We start from the raw sequence: 21,195 nt of genomic DNA, 5'->3' as shown, positions 1-21,195 counted from the left end.
ACCAGGGACACCGCGCCAGGAGCAGGTGAGTATAACGCAGTGCGCGATATTCACCTGCTCCCTGTTCCACTGCCGCCGGCTGCTGCTGCGTGTGCGCCGCCCTCTGCCTGAACAGTCATTGCAGAGGACGGGGAACGCAGCGGCGGCGGTAGAACGGGAAGCAGGTGAAAATAGCAAGTACCGGGGGTCTGAGCGACAAGAGGCGAGTATGTGATTTTTTTTTTTGATTTTTTTTTTTATCGCAGCAACAGCATATGGAGCAAATGTCTACAGTACATGGAGCATCTTATGGAGCCATAAGCAACGTTTGTGGAGCAATACATGGGGCAAATGACTATATGGAGCATCTTATGGGGCCATAAGCAACATATGTGGAGCATTGTATGGGGCAAATGACTGTATGGAGCATCTTATGGGGCCATAGGCAAAGTTTGTGGAGCATTACATGGGGCAAATGACTGTATGGAGCATCTTATGAGGCCATAAGCAACGTTTGTGGAGCATTACATGGGGCAAATGACTGTATGGAACATCATATGGGGCGATCAACAATGTTTGTGGAGCATTTTATGGGGCAAATGTCTATATGGAGCATCTTATGGGGCCATAATCAACATTTGTGGAGCTTTATATGGGGCAAATATCTTTATGGTGCATCTTATAGGGCCATAATCCGCATTTGTGCAGCATTATATGGGGCATATTTTAATATGGAGCATCTTATGGGGCCCATCATAAACTTTATGGAGCATTATATGGGGCTCCTGATTCAATATGGATATTCAAAAACACTTAACCTACTGATGTCTCAATAATTTTACTTTTATTGGTATCTGTTTGTATTTTTGACATTTACCGGTAGCTGCTGCATTTTCCACCCTAGGCTTATACTCGAGTCATTAAGTTTTCCGAGTTTTTTGTTGCAGAATTAGGGGTCTCGGCTTATACTCGGGTCGGCTTATACTCGAGTATATACGGTATCTATAAATCTATGACCTCATACAGGCAGACATATTTTACCATTCATATTATGCTCAAAAGAATCAGCTCAATCGGGGGTCTTATGACATTTATTAGAGTGCGGGACCTCCTAGGGTGGGTGGTCACTTATATACAGTACTTCTAGAAATTCATACATAAAAGAAAGGTCATCACTTTATAAAAATCTAATCCCTCATAACCTAATATATTTAAGAGTTATCTGATAAAATCCATCAAACATTCTTCAGTGTAGCACATAGTGAATCAGGAATTAGCATAACATCCTTTTAAAAAATGATCTAATGTTTAATAGAAAGAACAGTACAAAATAGATCTTAAGAATATTTTTTTACAAAAATTTCTGGTTTATTGAATAAAAAAGTTAACTCTAAAATAAGCATTCCTTACCTCTGTCATTTTGGGTTTCCCAGTTCGGGAGGGTGCCATGCTTGAATCCGGTTGCGGAGCGTTGGCAATGGTATAAATTTCTGAGCTAATTTTCTGCTTTGACCTCAAAAGAGATATTGCCACCCTGGTTGTAATTCCAGGAAGATTTGGGTTATATAAACTAATACACCAGCTGGAGTATACAGAAGCTCTTCGGTCATTTTGCTGCATGTGATTTGGCTTTACATAGTTCAGGTAGCACCAACTGACATTAGTGGTTGTGTGTAGAGTTGGAAATGCTGGGACCTTTTTAGCTTCTGCTTCCTCATGGGAGCCTGTTGCATGGATTGGTGTTGTACCAGATGAAGCAGAAACAAGCAAACCTTTATCATCTTTTTCTTCTTTAATGCCAGTATCTTCTTTTATGTGTTCTTCCTGTAAGTGCGATTGACCCAGAGTAGTTGGAACTAACTGAATTTTAGGTCCTTCTTGCACTGTTAATGGTTCAAGAATAGTAGGGGTTGGTGGTGTTAGCAACTCTGATCTGTTTTGTGGTGTGGAAATGAGAGCAGTTATGTTTGGTGATCTGCTATGATCCAGCACTGACTGTGGCTTGTAAACTCTGTCATCTGGATCATCTTCTTCTTTCACTCTTTTCTGCTGTTGTGTCTCCATTGTGAGTTCCAAGCTTCCAGCAGGGGATAACATACGCTTACTGCCCCCAACAGTTGAAGAACTTCCATCAAAGCCCAAGACACTCTCAACAGAAGTAAGTGGAATGCAGCTGCTTGAGTTGGTTTTTGGAAATGGCACATATAAGTAAGGTATTTCACTCACTATGCTATTGTCTTTTGGCAAGATACTAGGCAGGTCAAAGCCATGATTACCCTTGGATCGCACATCACTGATTTTATGTATGACAAGGGATGATGGACTGCAGAGTGATGGCGTAACAAGCATATGAGACAATGTGGTGTACATAGCATTACCATATGAAGGCATATGAGTCTGTATTCTGACTGGAACAACTAATGATACAACAGGTTCTGCATGTGAAACGGTCACTTGGGCAGAAGGTTCCAAACCCACAGGGCTGTGGGATGGGGGATAGATGCTCTCAGAAAAATAATTTTTGGAAGGTGGAAGGTTGGCTACACATAAGGGAGGGGAGATCTCTGGCTTAATTTGTGGATAATGGCAACCAACCTGTGCAGACACTGGAAGACCAAATTGTGGTTGTATAGGCATAAAGAACGTGTGGGGCAATGATGAGGATGCTGAGTAAGGTATGTGTAGAAATGGAGAGTGAGGTCTAAAAGGAATTTCCAAAGTATGAGAGGTTAAATGCTGGGGTATTTGAAGATGGTCGGGGTGCAATAGCGCTTTCTGTAAAGGAATTGGTGGAGTATGAAATACAGAATGTGAAATTGGTTGTAGAGAAAATGGAGCAGATATATTGCTCATAATTTGAGAGGGTAACCGTTGCAGTAATGGTTGTATTGGAAAAATTGATAATTGTTGTGATAAATAGCTATTTTCTGTTTCATCAGAATGAACTGGTCTTTGATTTTGTGGTGTTTGGGATGGAGAACTTTGCTGCTCTTCAGTGGAAATTCTAGAAGATTGTTCATGAGAACCCATGCCTAGTACTTGACTTGAAGTAGACGGTTTATCCAATTCTTTCCAATCATGTGGTGATAGTTCAGGTTCAAGTTCAACATGTCTGCATAAAGAAGTTTGTCGAAGTGAGAAGCACTTCCTTCGCTCCTGAGCTGTTGGCATTGAAGTTGAAGATGTTAAATTGCCATAATCAAATGATTTGCTTCGATTTTCTGAAACCTGTGGTGTGTGAGAAATATTTGGTGTCTGCTCAGATGCAGATCTCCTCATTTCTCTCATATGGTGATGGTGCGAAGGGACAGTGAGCATGTGATGGCCAAGTGTCTTAGTGCTACCCTCTGATAACAGACCCAATACTTCAGATTTAGAACCCTCCTCTCTATCAAATGAGACAGAATGACTGGAGGCATGTGAAAGACTGCTGTCCTGACTTGGACTACGGGTAAGGGACATTGATTCAAAGATGGAATCTCCAGACGACTGTGCCATTTCTGCTAAGCGTAACCTCTTCTTTTTTGGTGGGAGCTTTTCAGCAGGGAGCTGTGCAAGTGTTTCACTCCTTTGTGGCCAATGGAACTCTTCTACTTTCTCCTGTTCTTTTGGAGGATCTTCAATGTCTACCTCTGGCTTATCTGGTTCTTCAGTGACTAAAATTTCTGGTACCTGAATGTTGTGCTGGCGGACTAACTTAGGTTGTAAAGGATGAGATGACTGAGGGTGCGGCCTTACAGAAATTCGTGCTGGAGTCAAATCTTCCTCATCAAGACTACTCTTCTTTTCAATAGACTCAGATTTTTCAAATGAGCTAGTATGCTGGATAACAGAAATTTCCTTAGAGATCACAGTCTTTTCTTTATTGTCTACATCTGACATGGATATAGATTCACTTCGAACATCAAACTGCTTAGTGGCATCAGTACACAAAGTCATGGATGTACTGGAAGTGGCAAAGTGCGATTCTAGTGCTGTGGCAGATGTTGGATACTCAGACCAATCAGCCACTTGGGGCTCTTCGTCATCTCCGAGACTCTTTTCTTTCCGTCGTTTTCGCAAGGTCGATAACTCCAGACTTGGTCCTAACTTGTAACTAAGCACTTGAGGCCATTCTTCCTGTTCTGAAAGTTCTTTTCTAATTTCTACAGAACTTTGAGAGCTCAAAGATGGAGGTGTTAAAATATGTAGTTCCGAGCAGTAGTATTTCTTGTGAGTTTCATAGTTACCCCTTTTCTTGTATCGAGCACCACAAATGTTACATTCATAGTTTAAACCCTTTACCCTACCCCCTTTTTTTGACTTTTTGGGAACTTCACTTTCTTTCTCTTCCACTTCTTCAGATGTTTTCAAAGATGTGTCTTTCCCTGTTAAACTATCTTCTAAAGTGTAGTCCATTCCTATAGGTAGCTCTATTGCTGGTTGTCTCTTAAGCAGGCGTGGGTGTGAAGAGATCGTATGAGTGTGGCTCAAAGCTTCTGAATCCACAATTTGATCATCAAATGAATAACTAGCTCTAAATGGATGTGGGGAACTTGCAGTGGATGCTGAGGAAGGCATTGAGTGGCTTCGAAGAAGAGGCACTGTGTCTGTGGAACTGTGGGATTGCTTAAGGGAAGAGAATGAATGTTCTGCTTTTGTCTTTTCAGAAAAGGACTTGGTATCTTGTTGGGAAATGAAGCCTGGGGATTTAGTATCAAATTGGAAAGAATCTCGATACAAAGTTCCTTTAGGAGACTCAATGCTGCTTCTTCTAGACAATGAACTTCTCCTTGGTTTAACACTGTCAATCTCACTAGTATCTACTACAGCCTCGTTAATTGTAATGAGTTTGGTAATATGCTCAATTACCTGTGTCCTAGGTACAGACATTGATGACACAGTAGTTTTTTCCTCTGAAGCACCTAAAAGAGGAGGACTGGCTAGCATTGCGGTTCTTTGCCCAATCCTTCCACATTTACCGAGAATAATTTCAGCATATGACTTCGCATTAGTATTGGGAGGACTTATTTGCTGCTCTGCACTCTCAGAGCGTGAAAAATAACCTGATTCAGTACTTCCTTTACTCCCTGGACTGAGAAATGTCTGCTCCTCACTAGCTTTTTTTCTTTCACTTAACCTAAGTGCCAGCTTCTGCTTTATACTGTGAGTATCTTCTGATTTTTGGATGAGTTCAGATGATGGTTCAGTACATGTTAGACTCTCTGCAGACGTTTGGGATATGTGTTGTTGGGACAAAGAAAAAAGATCATGGGCTGCACCTTGGTATCTTGACACAACTTTTGTAGCACATGTTGACAAGTGATGCTTTTGTTGTGGAGACAATTCCACTAAGTTTGACATTGTGCTTGTCTCATCCTCAGAGTCTGTGCTTTCTCCTTCTGATGGATCATCAATTTCTTCTCCAAGCCTTTCCATCTCAAGGTTGGATGGATAAGTCTCTACACTAATTTCTGATGCAAGCCCTGCTTTGATCCGGTGTGCATGAGACTTCCTATGCTTATAGAGATTGCTTTTTGTCTTAAATGAAAACCCACAGGGGACACAGGGATATGGCCGCTCCCCAGTATGAGATCTGATATGCTTTTGTAAAACACTCGGCTTGGCACACGGTCGGCTGCAATATTGGCAAATATATTTGCCTGGCTTTTGAGGTTTCTTCTCCTTTTTAGGAGGCTCATCCGCTTGCTTTATAGAAACCTGAGTTGGCCGCTGGACGTAAGCTTTATGAGTAGGTTCTTCTAATGGACGGCTATGCCTGGCATGTGATGCAGTTGAAGTGAAAGACCTGGACGGACCTGACTGTATTGGATCTACCATTTGCCATAATTGCCCTTCTTGACCATGCTCTGTATCCACACGAGGAGCCATAAATGCTGGTGAAGCAGGTTGTGATTTTGGAACGTGAAGCTGCCCGAGTAATGGAACTTTTGGTTTACAAGATCTCCCCACTCTCCTAGGTGGACCTTCTCTTGCTATCTTAAGGGAACCTGTGAAAGGACGTGAGTGTGGTAGCTCTTCTTGACCACCAACTTTATAGTCTTCTGCTGAAGATACTGTGCCTTGCACCTCGTCTCCTTTGTTTGGCCTTTTCCTTACACCTTCCTCCAACTTCCTTGTGCTCTTCTGGCCTTTCTCTGGCTCCATCACCTACACCAGTGGCTCCAAATCTTATTTTCACAAAGTTCTTTGGTGCAGTATTTACTAACCATGATAAAATAAGAAAATAATCTGCATTGCACCTCTGACAAAAAAAGACCTGGTCAAAAAAAACACTGGCTTAATCCATTTGGTCATAAAGTTCCTAACTTTAGCACAAGATTTAGTGTCCAAAAATCAACATTTGTTATCCATAGCAAGCCACTTAAATGAAAGTATAATCTGCAAAAATAGTACACATATTGTTCCAGTTTTCTCCATAAAAAATTTGGCTCTTATCATTGTCAGTCATGTCTTGTATTCCACCAGGGAAGACTTGCTTGGTTAATTTAAAAATAGTTTTCAGGCGTTTTGTAGGAAAGTTGATGGTTGTACCACTGATCTGTAAAAGAAAAAAAATATATATGCAACATTAGGAAAACAAAGTAAAAGATAAACGGACACTTTCAAGACTTCATCAAATTAAGACATTAAAAAGGAAACTGTCAGCAGAATTTCACCTCCCAAACTACTAATATGTGCATATAGCGCTTTCAAAGACATGTCCAGCAATAACTTTACCTAGACACTCCATTCCTCTATTATTTAAGAATCAGTGTTTGAATTGAGAAGCAAATGAGGCTGTAGATCTGAATCCTCTGTCACTTCAGCTCTATTCCCTAAAAAGCACTGCCCCCTTCTGCTTAATTGATGGCTTCTCTGCCCAAAGTCACACAGCATAGAGGCTTTCAGTGAAGCAGAATATGGTGATGCTGGGTGGGGAATAGAGCTAGAGTGACAGAGGCTTCAGATCTACAGTTTCATATGCATATCAATTCAAAGCTGATTTCTCAGTAACAGAGGAATGGATTGGCCACACAAAGGTATAGCTGGTGTTGTCTTTGAAGGAGCTACATGTGAATATAAGTATATTGGGTGGGGCTAGACGAATGGGCCTTGTGGTTTCTGAGTTTTTTTCGCACTCATATGCTTGCATTTATGAGTCTCAGATGATATATGCTGTGGTGTGACTGGTGGTCGCGTGATTAATGGGAGGTATGTGTCACAGGGATGGATGCTCCCTGCGATGCAACCCAGAGTATTTTGTCTTTAGTGCACGTGAGTACTGAAGATATTGTTTAGTGCACCTGGGTCCGGGTTGCGGGTAGCTATGAGAGATGGGAGGGTCTGGCTACCCACATACCTCACTCTGAGTGGGGGTGCTAACTGTACGCTTTTCCCTGCAGGAGTTGGAGGACCTGCAGTGATGTCATGATCACGTGACAGTGCATGTGATGTTACCTCACCTGTGGGTGTGGTTTCAGGCTACCTAATGGAGGTGTGTTTGGCACATGTTAGTGAGTGTTTGGGATTCTGCCAGTGAGAACAGATTTCCATGTGTCCAGGCTGAACACTACAGAGTGGTCTGTGTATTGAGAGGGAGAAGCCCTTCTGTGCATGTTGCTTCAGATAGAGCCTGAGTGCTGGACATTGCACAGCCTGTGTGCCTTCAGGCCTGAGAGCAGAGCTCTTCTATGGACATTAATGAGGTGTCGGCCTGATGTACGGACTGTTTAAGTTTTTGTTGCTGCCTTGGTGGTTTATGGAGCTAATAAACCCACATGGACATTGAAGAGAATGTGCCTCCTGTTTCCTCCTACGCATCTGAGTGAGTACAATCCTTACAATGCGTACTGTGATTTTACACGCATGTCGAATGCGCCTGAGAAAAAATACAGTGATGTGAGCTGCCCCATAGATTAACACTGGTCCGAGTGCTATGCAATATTTTCTCGCATAGCACTCGTCCATATTCTACGGTAGTGTGACTCCGGCATGAGAAAGTATTCTCCCCATACAGCATCACAAGCAAAAGAGAACTTTTTTTTATTAAAAATATATATGGGTGTATCAGTTATACTCTTCTTCTTCTCATCACCTTCATATTTGCTCCATCTTATTTAACTCCCAAACCAGATTTGTATATCACAAAAAACGGCATTACGTTTTGCCCCCTATCACAAGTTTGCTGCTTAGGTGTAACCCTTAAAAGGGTTGTCCACTACTAGGACAACTCCTTCATGAGAAAAATGTTTTGCCCCGATAAAATAATAAAGCTTATACTCACTGCCCGTGCCGATGCTGTTCCCATGGTGTCGACACTCGTGGTCCCAGGGCCCTCGTGCGCTCAATCAGCGCTGGCGTCACTGCCTCTGCCTTCAAAAAAATCGAACATGAAGAGGAAGTCCGGGCTGCAGCTGCTCAGAGTCTTCCTCTTAATGTTCGATTTGTCCGAAAGTCGAAACCGTGATGCCAGCCCTGATTGGGGCGCCGGCGTCATGTGTCACAACACTGCATGAGAGCCCTGGGGAGAGCGACTGCCAACACCGTGGGAACAGCGCCGGCACGGGGTGGAGAGGGGAGTATAAGCTTTATTATTTTATCAGAGCCAAGCGAGGGGTAGGAGAAGAAGTTGTCCAAGTAGTGCACAACTTCTTTAACTCTGCCCTTCAAACCACATATCCAAGCCCTTACCACCTCCTGCCATTTCTAAATCAAAAAAATTTCCAGAATCCATCCTTTGCTCAACTCTAGATCAACTATAATGCTATTCCACCTCTCCTCTGCCTCTACCCTCTGACAATCAATTCACTGGCTTCAGACTCCCCAACGAATCCAGTTTAAATGACTTACAAAGCCATCCATAATCTATCCGCAAACTAATCTCAAAATACCTTCTCACAGGTAATCTCCAATTCTCATAAGATCTTCTTCTTTCCCCACCCTCGTAATTTCCAACTGTCTCCAAGATATTTCCCAAGTATTCTACATCCTCTGGAATTCTTCTCCTCAACACATCCAATTGTCTCCCACAATTGAAACCTTCAAATGCAATTTCAATACAAATGGTAGACAACTTGGTGGCTCAGTGGTTAACATCGTAGCCTTTCTGCGCTGTTTTCTTGGGCTACAATACCATGAAGGACAATATGTTCTCCCCATATTTGCGTGGGTTTCCTTTAGGTACCTCGGTTCCATGCACACTCCAAAGACATACTGATACGGAATTTAGATTGTGAGCTCCACTGAGGACAGTGATGATAAGGTCTGTAAAGCATTGTGGAAAGTATTGGCGCTATAAGAGAAAAAAAAATAACTCTCTTCAGGAAAACATACAACCTGCAATAACACTGCTGCAAGCTTACTAGCACCAGAACTGTACCAACCCTCACTCGAATCGCCTCCTTCCCCATTACCCTGTAGATTGTCAGCACGTGAGGGCACGGTCGTCTCCATATTCATAAGAGCCTGGTTTACTTGCTGTGTTTATATATGTATTTAAACCCTGTCAAGCGCGATTAGGGACAGTGTTTACAATTCAAATTGAGGGGATATCATGATGCAATGAGTCTTTTGCCATGCCAAAAGTGCACCAAAGCGTCATCATTTGCTTATCAAATAAAAGTCACTTTCTCAGCCACTAAAATGTATACTGCTATTATTCTTATACAGCTAAAGTTGCCTTTATAACTGTTTGCATAGTTTGATTTGTGTTTTGGGGGTGGCAGACTTCCATTAACGGAGTGAAATATTTTAAAAATCAGTGAGGAGTGTGTGAACATTAGGACATTAAAATGAAGTTAAATTTTTAAAAAAATTTATTCCATGCAGTGGAGTCCAAATATGCTCAGATTTTAACATTGATGGCCTATCCTTAGTATAGGTAATCTATGTCTGATCAGTGAGAGTTGGTGGCAGCCGGAATTGCTCAGTTACGAAGCTGCCCATCACAGCTCGGTCGACTATATAGTGGCCGTGGCCCGCACATCCGCCCCGTATTCAAATCAATAAGCTGCAGCCAATATCCAATATATAATTGTCAGAGCTGTACTGTGCAGCTCCGTGAATAAGCAGTTTCAGGCGACAACGGGAACAGCGGATCGGCTGGGGTGCCGGGTGCTGCACTCCAACTGATCAGACATTGATAACTTATCCTAAGGATAAGCCATCAATGTTAAAGTCCTGGACAATGCTTATTATTATTATTATTATTTATTTATATAACACCATTGATTCCATGGTGCTGTACATGAGAAGGGGTTACATACAAATTACAGATATCGCTTACAGTTAGCAAACTAACAATTACAGACTGATACAGAGGGGCGAGGACCCTGCCCTTGTGGGCTTACATTCTACAGGATGGTGGGGATGGAGACAATAGTTTGAGGGTTGTAAGAGCTCTGGCGGTGGTGAGGCGGTAGCTTCGGTAGTGGTGAGGAGGCAGCAAGGTCAGTGCAGGCTGTAGGCTTTCCTGAAGAGGTGGGTTTTGAGGTTCCGTCTGAAGGATCCGAATGTGTTGATAGTCGGATGTGTTGGGGTAAAAAATTCCAGAGGATGGGGGATATTCTGGAGAAGTCCTGGAGGCGGTTGGGTGAGCAGCGGATAAATGTGGAGGAGAGAAGGAGGTCTTGGGAGGACCGGAGATTGCGTGAGGGAAGATATCGGGAGACTAGTTCAGAGATATATGGAGGAGACAGGTTATGGATGGCCTTGTAGGTCAGTATTAGTAGCTTGAACTGGATACGCTGAGGGAATGGGAGCCAGTGAAGAGATTTGCAGAGGGGGGAAGCGGAGGAGTAGTGAGGAGAGAGATGAATTAGTCGGGCAGCAGAGTTAAGGATAGACTGGAGAGGTGCAAGGGTGTTAGCAGGGAGGCCACAGAAAAGGATGTTGCAGTAGTCAAGGCGGGAGAGGGCAAGCACAAGCATTTTAGTAGATTGACGGTTGAGGAAAGGACAGATTCTGGAGATATTTTTGAGCTGGAGGCGACAGGAGGTGGAAAGAGCTTGGATGTGTGGTTTAAAGGACAGGGCAGAGTCAAGGGTTACTCCGAAGCAGCGGACTTCCGGTATGGGGGAAAGCGTGATGCCATTAATTGCGATAGATATGTCAGGTATTGAAGATCTATTAGATGGAGGAAAGATGATGAGTTCAGATTTGTCCACATTGAGTTTGAGGAAGCGAGAGGAGAAGAAGGAGGATATGGCTGATAGACACTCTGGGATTCCGGACAGCAGAGAGGTGACGTCTGAGCCAGAAAGGTAGATCTGAGTGTCATCAGCATAAAGGTGGTACTGGAATCCATGGGACTTTGAGTTGTCCCAGGCCAAGTGTATAAATTGAGAAGAGAAGGGGTCCTAGAACGGAGCATTGAGGGACTCCAACAGCGGGTGGGATGGGGAGCTAGTGTGGGAGTGGGAGACACTGAATGTGCGGTTGGAAAGGTATGAGGAGATCCAGGATAGGGCGAGGTCTTTGATGCCAAAGGAGGTGAGGATCTGTAGTAGAAGGCAGTGGTCAATTGTGTCAAAAGCAGAGGACAGGTCTAGAAGGAGGAGTACAGAGTATTGTCCGTTTAGCTTTGGCTGTAAGTAGGTCGTTTGAGATTTTGGTCAGGGCTGTCTAAGTTGAGTGATGGAGGCGGAAACCAGATTGTAGTTTGCCAAAGAGCAAGTACAGTAGATGAGAGGTGGGAGGAAAGTTCAACATGGACATGCTGCTCCAGGAGTTTGGAAGCGAATGGGAGCAGCGATATTGGCGATAGCTGGACATAGCAGTTGGATCGAGGGTTGGCTTTTTAAGGATAGGAGTCATTGTGGCATGTTTGAAAGCAGAAGGGAAGGTGCCAGGAGTTAGCGATACGTTGAAGAGGTGGCTTAGGGATGGGATAAGTGTGGTGGTGAGGTTGGGGAGGAGGTGGGATGGGGTCGTGTTATGATCCGGTGACCTTGGAGCTGCATGAGAACTTTCACTGGAGAAGGTGGTTACTATACTGACCGCAATCCTGAACTTAACACCGCAACTAGAAGTAGCCGTGGAGTGTACCTAACAATCCTAGACACCTCGTCACAGCCGGAGGACTAAATACCCCTAAAGATGGAAATAGGAATACTATCTTGCCTCAGAGCAGATCCCCAAAGGATAGACAGCCCCCCACAAATATTGGCGGTGAGTCGGAGAGGAAAAAACATACACAGGCAGAAAAACAGGATTTAGCACAAGAGGCCACTCTAGCTAAATAGGACAGGATAGGACAGAGTTCTGTGCGGTCAGTATTAAAACCCTTCAAAAATATCCATAGCAGAATATACAAAAACTTCCTACATCTACCTAAAGATGTAGGAGCGTATATCTGCAACTCCAGCGAATCCTACAATCAGAGCAGGAATACAAACAAAAACAAGCACACAGCAGTGTGCCACAGACACAAAAAACCAAACACTTATCTTTGCTGAATTTGGCAGCTAGCAGGAGAAGCCAGAAAGTGATCCAACACTTCACAAGGAACACTGACAACTGGCAAGGGCTAATGAATCCTGCACACTTAAATATCTCAGTCAGAACAGCAATTAGCAGATACACCTGGCCAGGACTGTGACTCAGAGACAACTGCATTCCCACCTACAACCACTGGAGGGAACCCAAGAGCAGAATTCACAACAGGGTCGAGCGAACAGGTGGTGAGGTGTGATTTGGAGAGGAGACAATTAAGCCCCCTTCAGTGATCTTGGAGAGGGAGGTTATGGGGTTTGGGCATTGGTCTGGTATACAAAGGCGTTGTGGTGGTTGAACAATGAAGACTTGCCTTGTTTGGTCGATCTTATTTTTAAAGTGTGTGGCAAAGTCCTCAGCAGAGATGAGGGAGGTTGGAGGGGGCAGTGGGGGGCGGAGGAGGGAGTTAAAGGTTTTGAATAACTGTTTGGGGTTGGAGAATAAGGGGGGAAATGAGGGTTTGTGAAGTAGGCCTGCTTAGCAGAGGTGAGAGCCAATTTAAAAGCGAGTGTTGCCTTTTTGAATGCAGTGAAGTAGTCTTGCGAATGTGTTTTCTTCCAATGCCGCTCTGCAACCCCGGACAGTGGCCGGAGCCTTTTAGTGGTGTTATTTTGTCAGGGTTGTCTATTGATACGTCGCACTCTGCCATGAACGAGAGGGGCGACCGTGTCAATAGCTGATGCAAGAGTGGCATTGTAGAAAGCAGTGGCACTGTCTGTGTCATGGAGTGAGGATATGGATGCCAGTGGTAGGATAGAGTCAGAGAGCATTTGGGAGTCTATGTGTGCAAGGTTTCTGCGGGGGTGCGCATGCTGTTGGACATGGGTGACCGGTGAGGAGGGCAGGGATGAGAAAGTGAGCAGATAGATCGGTCGGATAGAGGGAGAGGGTAGGTGGTGAAGTTAGATAGAGAGCAGAGATGGGTGAAGACCAGGTCTAGTGTATGTCCATCTGTGTGGGAGGCTGAGGAGGACTACTGAGTAAGTCCAAAAGATCAAGTAAGGGACAGAAGTTTGGAGGCTGTTGAGTGAAGGGTATCAGTGGGGATGTTGAAGTCACCCATGATGATGGTGGGAAAGTCAATGGAGAGAAAGTGAAGAAGCCAGGTGGAGAATTGGTCAATAAAGGCAGTGGCCGGGCCCGGAGGTCGGTATATGACTGCCACTTGGAGGTTGGAGGGAGAGTGGATGCGGACAGAGTGGACTTCAAAAGAGGGGAGGATAAGGGAGGGTAGATGTGGGATTGGGTTAAAGGTGCAGTTAGAAGAAAGGAGAAGACCCACTCCTCCACCATGTCTGTTGCTGGGTCGAGGGGTGTGGGTGAAGTGGATGCCGCCGTAGCACAGAACAGCAGGGGAGGCTGTGTCAGAGGGTGTTAGCCATGTTTCTGTGAAGGAAACTGGTTTCTCCGACATCACCAATCCGTGACGTAACTACACAGGCACAGCTCTCTGGCGCCCCCTTTGTCTCTCAGGCAAATAAGGGAACTGCATCTAGAGCAAATGGCCACCGGGGAGACTGCCTAGTTACCCACGCTGAGTATTCTAAGATTCGCAATCAGAATAAAAAGATCAGCCCAAAATTAATTTATGGTTTAATTGCCTTAAGGGCGCACTAGATTATTAATTAATTACAAGAAATATACAGTAAAAATATACCAAGAGTTACAGTCAGAGTAAAATATAACAATAATAGTACAAGGTTTAAAGGTATAAAGCTGGAGGCTAATTTACTAGTGTAACGGGGTCTACCAAGCTGGGGTACCTCTTTCAGTACCACCCCGTGTTTCAGGAGGTCCACTCTGCTTTGGCTGGAGTCTGAGTGAAGGACGCTGGCTGGAATTGCTTGGTTACATGGGCGCATATAAAAGATCACTGCTTCTCCACATATTTCCAGTCTGACAACACTTTACTCACAGGTCACAGAATATATCACACAGATACAGAGGGCAGACCAATAGAAAAGCGGCAGGTCAGACATACATTACAATAGCCGCAGGTGGCCGGAGCCTGCCGATATTTACTGTGGGAATTACAAAGGTGGGGGGAGGACAAAAGGGGAATATCGTGTTCCCTCTGCCCAGGGCGCAGCCTGTGGGCTGACGTATTAGGGACATGCATCTCACATGGAACCTATTATACATGCATATAACTGCACAACATATTCGACGTGCTGAGTGGCTCCATAACATGTAACACGGCTCCCTTTTTCAGCGACGTGATCGGCATACACAGTCTGATCCTTAATGGATCGGTTTGGGGATGACCGAAGTTTATGGGGTTGATACAAGTTCCGTTTGTCGACTTAGTCCATCGGAGTTACCATTTTGTTTGCCGGGTCTGTAGAGGATGGTGAAGTCCAGAGGTTGTAGGGCTAAACTCCACCGCAGCAATCTGGCATTGTCTCCAGAGACCCGATTAAGCCAGTCTAAGGGATTATGGTCCGTTAGTAGGGAAAACTGTTGTCCATACAAATATGGTTGCAACTTTTTGAGTGCCCATACTACCGCCAGGCACTCCTTCTCGATGGCCGCATAGCTTACTTCACGGGGCAGTAGTTTCAGACTCAGGTAAGCTACCGGGTGTTCTTGGCCGTCCGGCCCGACTTGGCTCAGTACTGCCCCCAATCCAAACATAGAAGCGTCTGTGTGAACAAGGAAAGATTTAGTTGGATAGGGTGCGGCCAATACAGGGGTATTGGTGAGGGCGTCCTTTAGTTGGCGGAAGGCTTCCTCACACTCTGGGGTCCAGGTTACCTGGCGGGGTTGGTTCTTACAGGTCAGATCAGTGAGGGGCTTGGCTACACTGCTGTAATTGGGAACGAATTTCCTGTAATACCCCGCTGTCCCCAGAAACACCATGACCTGGGTTTTAGTGCGTGGGGTGGGCCATTTGGCTATGGCCTCAATCTTGGCTGGTTCTGGTCGCTGTTTCCCACTTCCCACCCAATGCCCTAAATACTGAACCTCTGCTCTAACACTACGGGGGATGCCCAGGGACTATCTGACTCTTCAATGACCCCTAAATGCAACATCTCTTGTATCTCTTGTCGCATCCCTTCTCGTACAGACTCAGGGACGTGGAAGGGGTTTTGTCGCAGGGGGGTCTGATCCTGGGTCTCCACCTTGTGTTGTGCCAGGCGAGTGTACCCTGGTCTCCCCAAAAACATCCTCTGTTGCTGCCTCAACAACTCCTCCGCCTGCTGTCTCTCCCGGGGGCCTAGGTCTTCACCCAAGTGTACCTGGTCCCATGTTTTAGACTGAGTCCTTTCCCCCTAAGACATCCGGCAAGGGAAGTCCGGCTAAATCCTCTGCTTCAGGTGCACAGATGGCCTCTACCTCTTCAGGGCGCTCTCGGTAGGGCTTCAGTATATTCATGTGGAACATGCGGATAACCCTGGGGTCGTCACAATCGGCGACATTACAGGTCATGTCAGCTATTTTCCCCACTACCTGGTAGGGCACCTGCCATGCAGCTTGGAACTTGTTCTGCCTAGTGGGCTCTAACACCAGGACCTTCTGTCCTATTTCCAAGGTGCGCTCTCTGGCCCTCCGATCGTACCATACGCGCTGGCGCCGCTGGGTCACCTGCATGTTCTCACGTACAGCCTGGGTCAGCTCCTGTAGGCGGTCCCAGAATTCCAGCACATAGGGTACAATAGGTACCCATTCTATGAGGCCCTCCCCTTCCAAATGTTCTAGCACTAAGTCTAGGGGTCCCCTAACCCGTCTCCCGTATACCAGCTCGAACGGGGAGAACCCCGTTGATTCTTGGAGCACCTCCCGATAGGCAAACAGGAGGTGTGGCAAGAATTTCTCCCAGTCCCAATGAGTTGTTTATAACGTCCCGTTAAAGCGTTCACACAACCCATTGGTTTGCGGGTGGTACGGGGTGCTTCTAATGGACTGTACGCTGCACAGCTTCCACAGTTGGTTGGTCACCTCTACTGTAAACTGGGTACCCTGGTCCGAGATAATCTCCCGGGGAAATCCAACCCGTGAGAAAACCTGGAGCAGGGCGGCCACCACCGTCTCTGCCAGTATGTTAGGTAACGCAACCGCCTCTGGATACCGTGTGGCACAATCTACCACTGTCAATATATACCTTTTCCCTGACGGACTGGGTTTGGCTAACGGTCCTATCAGATCGACCTCTACTCGGCTAAATGGTTCCTCCACAATGGGGAGGGGGTGTAATTTGGACTTGCATCAATCTCCCCTCTTGCCAATGCGCTGACAACTGTCACACGTCTGGCAGTACTGACAAACATCATAGGTTACCCCCGGCCAAAAGAAGTTTTGTGTCAGACGATGCCTGGTGCGACTGACGCCGAAGTGCCTGGCCAGGGGTATGTCATGAGAGATTCGCAGGAACTCCTGCCTATACTTCTTGGGAACTACCAGCTGTCATTTTATAGTGGGGCTTGTTCCTGTGTGGTGCTGCTCTGTGATCCGGTAGCGGAGTCCCTGCTTCCATACAAACTGTTCCCCTTCCAGTACCCCTCTCCCCTCCTGTGCCTTCCCATGATATCCCTCCAATGAAGGATCCTCAAGTAACTCCCTCTTTAATGCATCTGGGGTGGCCCAAGAAATGTGTTTGGCTATAGGAATATGTGTAGGGCTGGGATGTCTTACCTGGGCCTCCTCCGAGTGTGATTCCGCCTCCGCAGCTCGAGCTTGGCTCTAGGTGGTCACAGGATATGTCTCAGCCAGAGGGGCAAACGAGAAGGCAGACAACATGGGCCCCAACTCATTTCCGAGCAAGACGTCTGCAGGCAAATCCTCCATCAAGCCGACCTCAACAAGGCCATCCCCGACTCCCCAGTTCAGGTGAATCCTGGCAGTGGGCAGTCGATGTATAGCTCCCACTGCTACACGGACTGCCACTGTCCGGTCCGTCTTCTCTCGGTCCCGGACGAGATGAGGCTTCACAAGGGTCAAAGTTGCCCTGGAATCTTAGTCGCTGCATACGTTTCCCATTAACCCACACGACCTGTCGATGCTGTTGTCGATTATCTGCCCGGGCTGCCTGCACGGGGTCTACTTCATGCAGCACTTCCTCCATCTCTTCCACCCCTTGCTTAGTCGTAGCCACCAATGCCAGGTCAGCTTCGCCTTGGTAGCAGTGTACAGCAGCCCGGCTGAAGGTAGCTGTTCCCGCCTTTGGCCACTGGGTATGCTGAGTCCGGTTGGGACATTGTCTTTGCAGGTGGCCCAGCTGACGGCAGGTGTGGCATCGCGCCCCAGGGGAACTGTGGTAGGCCGGGTTTCTAGCTGGTCCCCCTACAATCTTCGGTGGTTTGGGGCCCTCCAGGTCCATGGGCGGACCCCTAGTGACCATCTTCGATCCGGACAACTGAGGCCTCCTGGCATCATGATGTCCATTGGCCAGACGAGCGGCTTCCTCAAGAGTCGTTGGCCGCCTGTCCCGAAGCCATTCCTGTGTCTCGGGGGTTAGTCCATTAAAGAATCATTCTAACAAGAAGAGCTGGAGGACGTCCTCCTTAGTGGTTGCTTGGCTCCCTTGTACCCACTGTAGCAGTGACCGCCGTAATTTACAGGCCCATTCAGCGTGGGTATCGGTTACGCATTTTATAAGTCCGCAGAACTTTTGGTGGTATGCCTCTGGTGTCAGCGCATACCGGGCCAAGATCACTTCTTTGATCCGCTCATAGTCCATACAGTCCTCATCAGGTACCGTGCAATAGGCGTCCGCTGCCCGGCCTGTCAGCTTGCTGGCCAGAATCTGAACCCGTTCCTCTGGCTTCACTTGATGAAGGGCACACTGCCGCTCAAAGTCCTGCAGAAAGCGATCAATGTCTTACTTTGCCTCCCCCAACTGTCGGAAGGCATTATACTTGATCCTTTTGTGGCTTACTGTTGAAGGTACCTGGTCGAAGGCCAGAGCTCCCCCTGCTCGCTGACTCTCCTCCCTCCGCTCTGCCATCTCCATCTTGGCAGGCTCCACTTTGGTCCGCTCTGCCATCTCCATCTTGGATAGCTCTATCCTGGCTAGCTCTATCCTGGTCTGCTCGGCCATCTTTTCCTTCAGATCAATACGCACATCAGCCATCACCTCTCGTATGATCTCTACTGCAGGGTTTGGGCCATAGAACGCCAGTCTGTTCTTTACCTCCCTCTGGAATTCAGTCTCCTCCACGTTCACATTGGGGGGTGCTGCACTGTCATGTTCCATGATGGCTGCTATCAAATCCGCTTTTGATTTGTTGCTGGCGATAAACCCTCGGGCTTCCACCAGATCTTTTAATGTAGTCCTCTTTAACTTCTGGTAGTTGTTTTCCATTCATTCCTTTCCTCCTGTAGAAGTGGTATCACATCCCGCTGTCTGCCAACAGTGTAACGGGGTCTACTAAGCTGGGGTACCTCTTTCAGTACCACCCTGTGTTTCAGGAGGTCCACTCTGCTTTGGCTGGAGTCTGAGTGAAGGACGCTGGCTGTAATTGCTTGGTTACATGGGCGCATATAAAAGATCACTGCTTCTCCACGTACAGTGGGGCAAAAAAGTATTTAGTCAGTCAGCAATAGTGCAAGTTCCACCACTTAAAAAGATGAGAGGCGTCTGTAATTTACATCATAGGTAGACCTCAACTATGGGAGACAAACTGAAAAAAAAAAATCCAGAAAATCACATTGTCTGTTTTTTTATCATTTTATTTGCATATTATGGTGGAAAATAAGTATTTGGTCAGAAACAAAATTTCATCTCAATACTTTGTAATATGGCATATGCCCTGTTCCTTACTTCATCATATTCTTCTGTTGTGTCTCACTGTCCATGTGTCCTCAGCTCTTAATCATTCTGTGTCCCTCCCCCCTGTACCTGGGTGGGCTAAGAATCTCCACCCTTCAGCTTCCCTGCTGAATCTATTCCCAATAACTAATAAATGGAATAACTTCTCTCAGGATGATCGGATCAGTACACGGGCGGTACCAGCGCATGTGGTTTGTTCTGCCGGTCATACAGAGATCAAACCTGGACCCATTCGATCGCTGTGGGAGACTGATCTCTAGATCTCAGGTTCCAGAACTCTCACTGACCCAGAAGTTGCACTGTCATATGCGCAATTACTTTAGGGCTATGAGGATCCGCCTAAGCACCTGAGTCAGATGCTCTAATGATCCTCCCATGTGGGACTGAAGATGGCAATATCAACCAGGTACGCGGCCGCGTACCCTTCAAGTCCCTGGAGCAGTGTGTTGACCATCCGCTGAAAAGTTGCAGGGGCATTCTTCATGCCGAAGGGCATCATCGTAGACTCATACAGTCCAAATGGGGTGATAAAGGTAGAGCATTCCTGTGCCTTAGGGGTCAGGGGAATCTGCCAATATCCCCTGCTCAGATCCATGATGGTCAGGTAATTGGCCCCGGCCAGCTGATCGAGCAGGTCATCGATGCGCGGCATTGGTACGCATCGGTGACCGTCACAGCGTGGTCCATGTAGAACCGTGTAGATTGGTCTTTTTTAGGGATGAGGACTACAGGCGAAGCCCACGCGCTGTTGGACGCTTGGATCACCCCCAGCTTCAGCATCTCATCTATCTCTTGGCGCACGTGCTGCTGCACCTCGAGAGAGACCCGATATGCTGAACGCCGGATCGGGGGGTGATTGCCGGTGTCCACATCATGGACGGCTGCCTTTTAGACCGAAACAAAATGCAAATTAGATAGAAGTGCATTGGTGGCTTGTCTTTGCATTCTAAGAGCATCAGTCAACTTTATTTCTCCATCTTCATTACTTTTTCTTACTTTTAAAGAGACTGTCCATCTTATCCATATTTTAACAGATGTGATGGGGACTGTACTCTGTAAGGGCTCTTTGAGATGTCTGATCATCTGTCCGATCTCAGATCACAATGCTCGGACTGGCCGCGCATCTCCTGACTCCTATGACAGCTTCATATATTTCTATGCAGCTGTCACGCTCGGAAGTCAGGAGACGCGTGGCCAGTCCATGCATTGTGATCAGAGATCGGACTGATGATCGCGGACATTTGAAAGAACCCTAATGCTGCCTTCTTCACAGACTGCACAATAAAATAGCTGTTTATGGATGAACTTGTAACCAGGCCTGTTTATCAGCCTCCTCCAACTGAAAAAAAACCTTTTCCATGTGAGGTGTTTTTCGAATATGAACTGTTTTCTGTGATAAGATAATGTAAACATGGAAGCAATATTAAAAGCACAGGATGCCATATAAAGCAGACCATTGATTTAACAGATAGCAAAAAATGCAACTGTAGCTGAGGAGTTGCTGTTGCTTTATAAGAAATATTTCCACAGCATACTGTATATGAAACATTTTCACAGCACACTGCCGAACGCTAGCAGAAAGGGATGATTTATGAATGCAATATACCATGAACGTAATAATCGAGCTTAGAAAAATCACAATGTCAAATGTGAAACACACAAAAATTATGTTTATGACCCCAGATGACTGACATCACGTTGCGCCCTAAGACGGAGAAGATGTGGCTATTGGACACACAAGTTTCTGGTGCACATAAATGGATATTTCAATGTTATTTCCACAAATGCCTTTCCTAGAACGGTTTCTGTTTGAACAGTATGTAATTCTAAGGCAGCAAGATTCAGCTACTACTTTTTAAAGCAATCGATGAACACAAAAATTAAATAAATACATTAAAACATGTCCCGCTTGCTCCAAGAACTTTCAAGCCAGGAGAAAAATGTGTAGTATAATGATTTAGCAATTTGTATTT

General features: G+C 46.1%; 1 protein-coding gene across 5 annotated transcripts in view; it reads right to left on the bottom strand.

Annotated features, from left to right (window-relative positions):
* Positions 1–21,195, bottom strand: part of HIVEP3 (HIVEP zinc finger 3) — a 388,571-nt gene that overhangs the window by 157,061 nt on the left and 210,315 nt on the right. For all 5 annotated transcript variants that reach the window (XR_011319247.1, XM_069756679.1, XM_069756676.1 and 2 more), the window contains one exon: positions 1,390–6,520. Coding sequence is in view for 4 of the 5 variants with exons in the window: in XM_069756679.1 (XP_069612780.1) it covers positions 1,390–6,126 (4,737 nt within the window). In the remaining variant the exon portion in view is untranslated. The remainder of the gene's footprint in view (positions 1–1,389; positions 6,521–21,195) is intronic.

Source organism: Ranitomeya imitator, chromosome 3 (assembly GCF_032444005.1).
Source record: "Ranitomeya imitator isolate aRanImi1 chromosome 3, aRanImi1.pri, whole genome shotgun sequence".
In the NCBI taxonomy this organism is placed as follows: domain Eukaryota; kingdom Metazoa; phylum Chordata; class Amphibia; order Anura; family Dendrobatidae; genus Ranitomeya; species Ranitomeya imitator.
The sequence above is the reverse complement of the archived record's forward strand: the minus strand, read 5'-3'. Positions and strand labels throughout refer to the sequence as shown.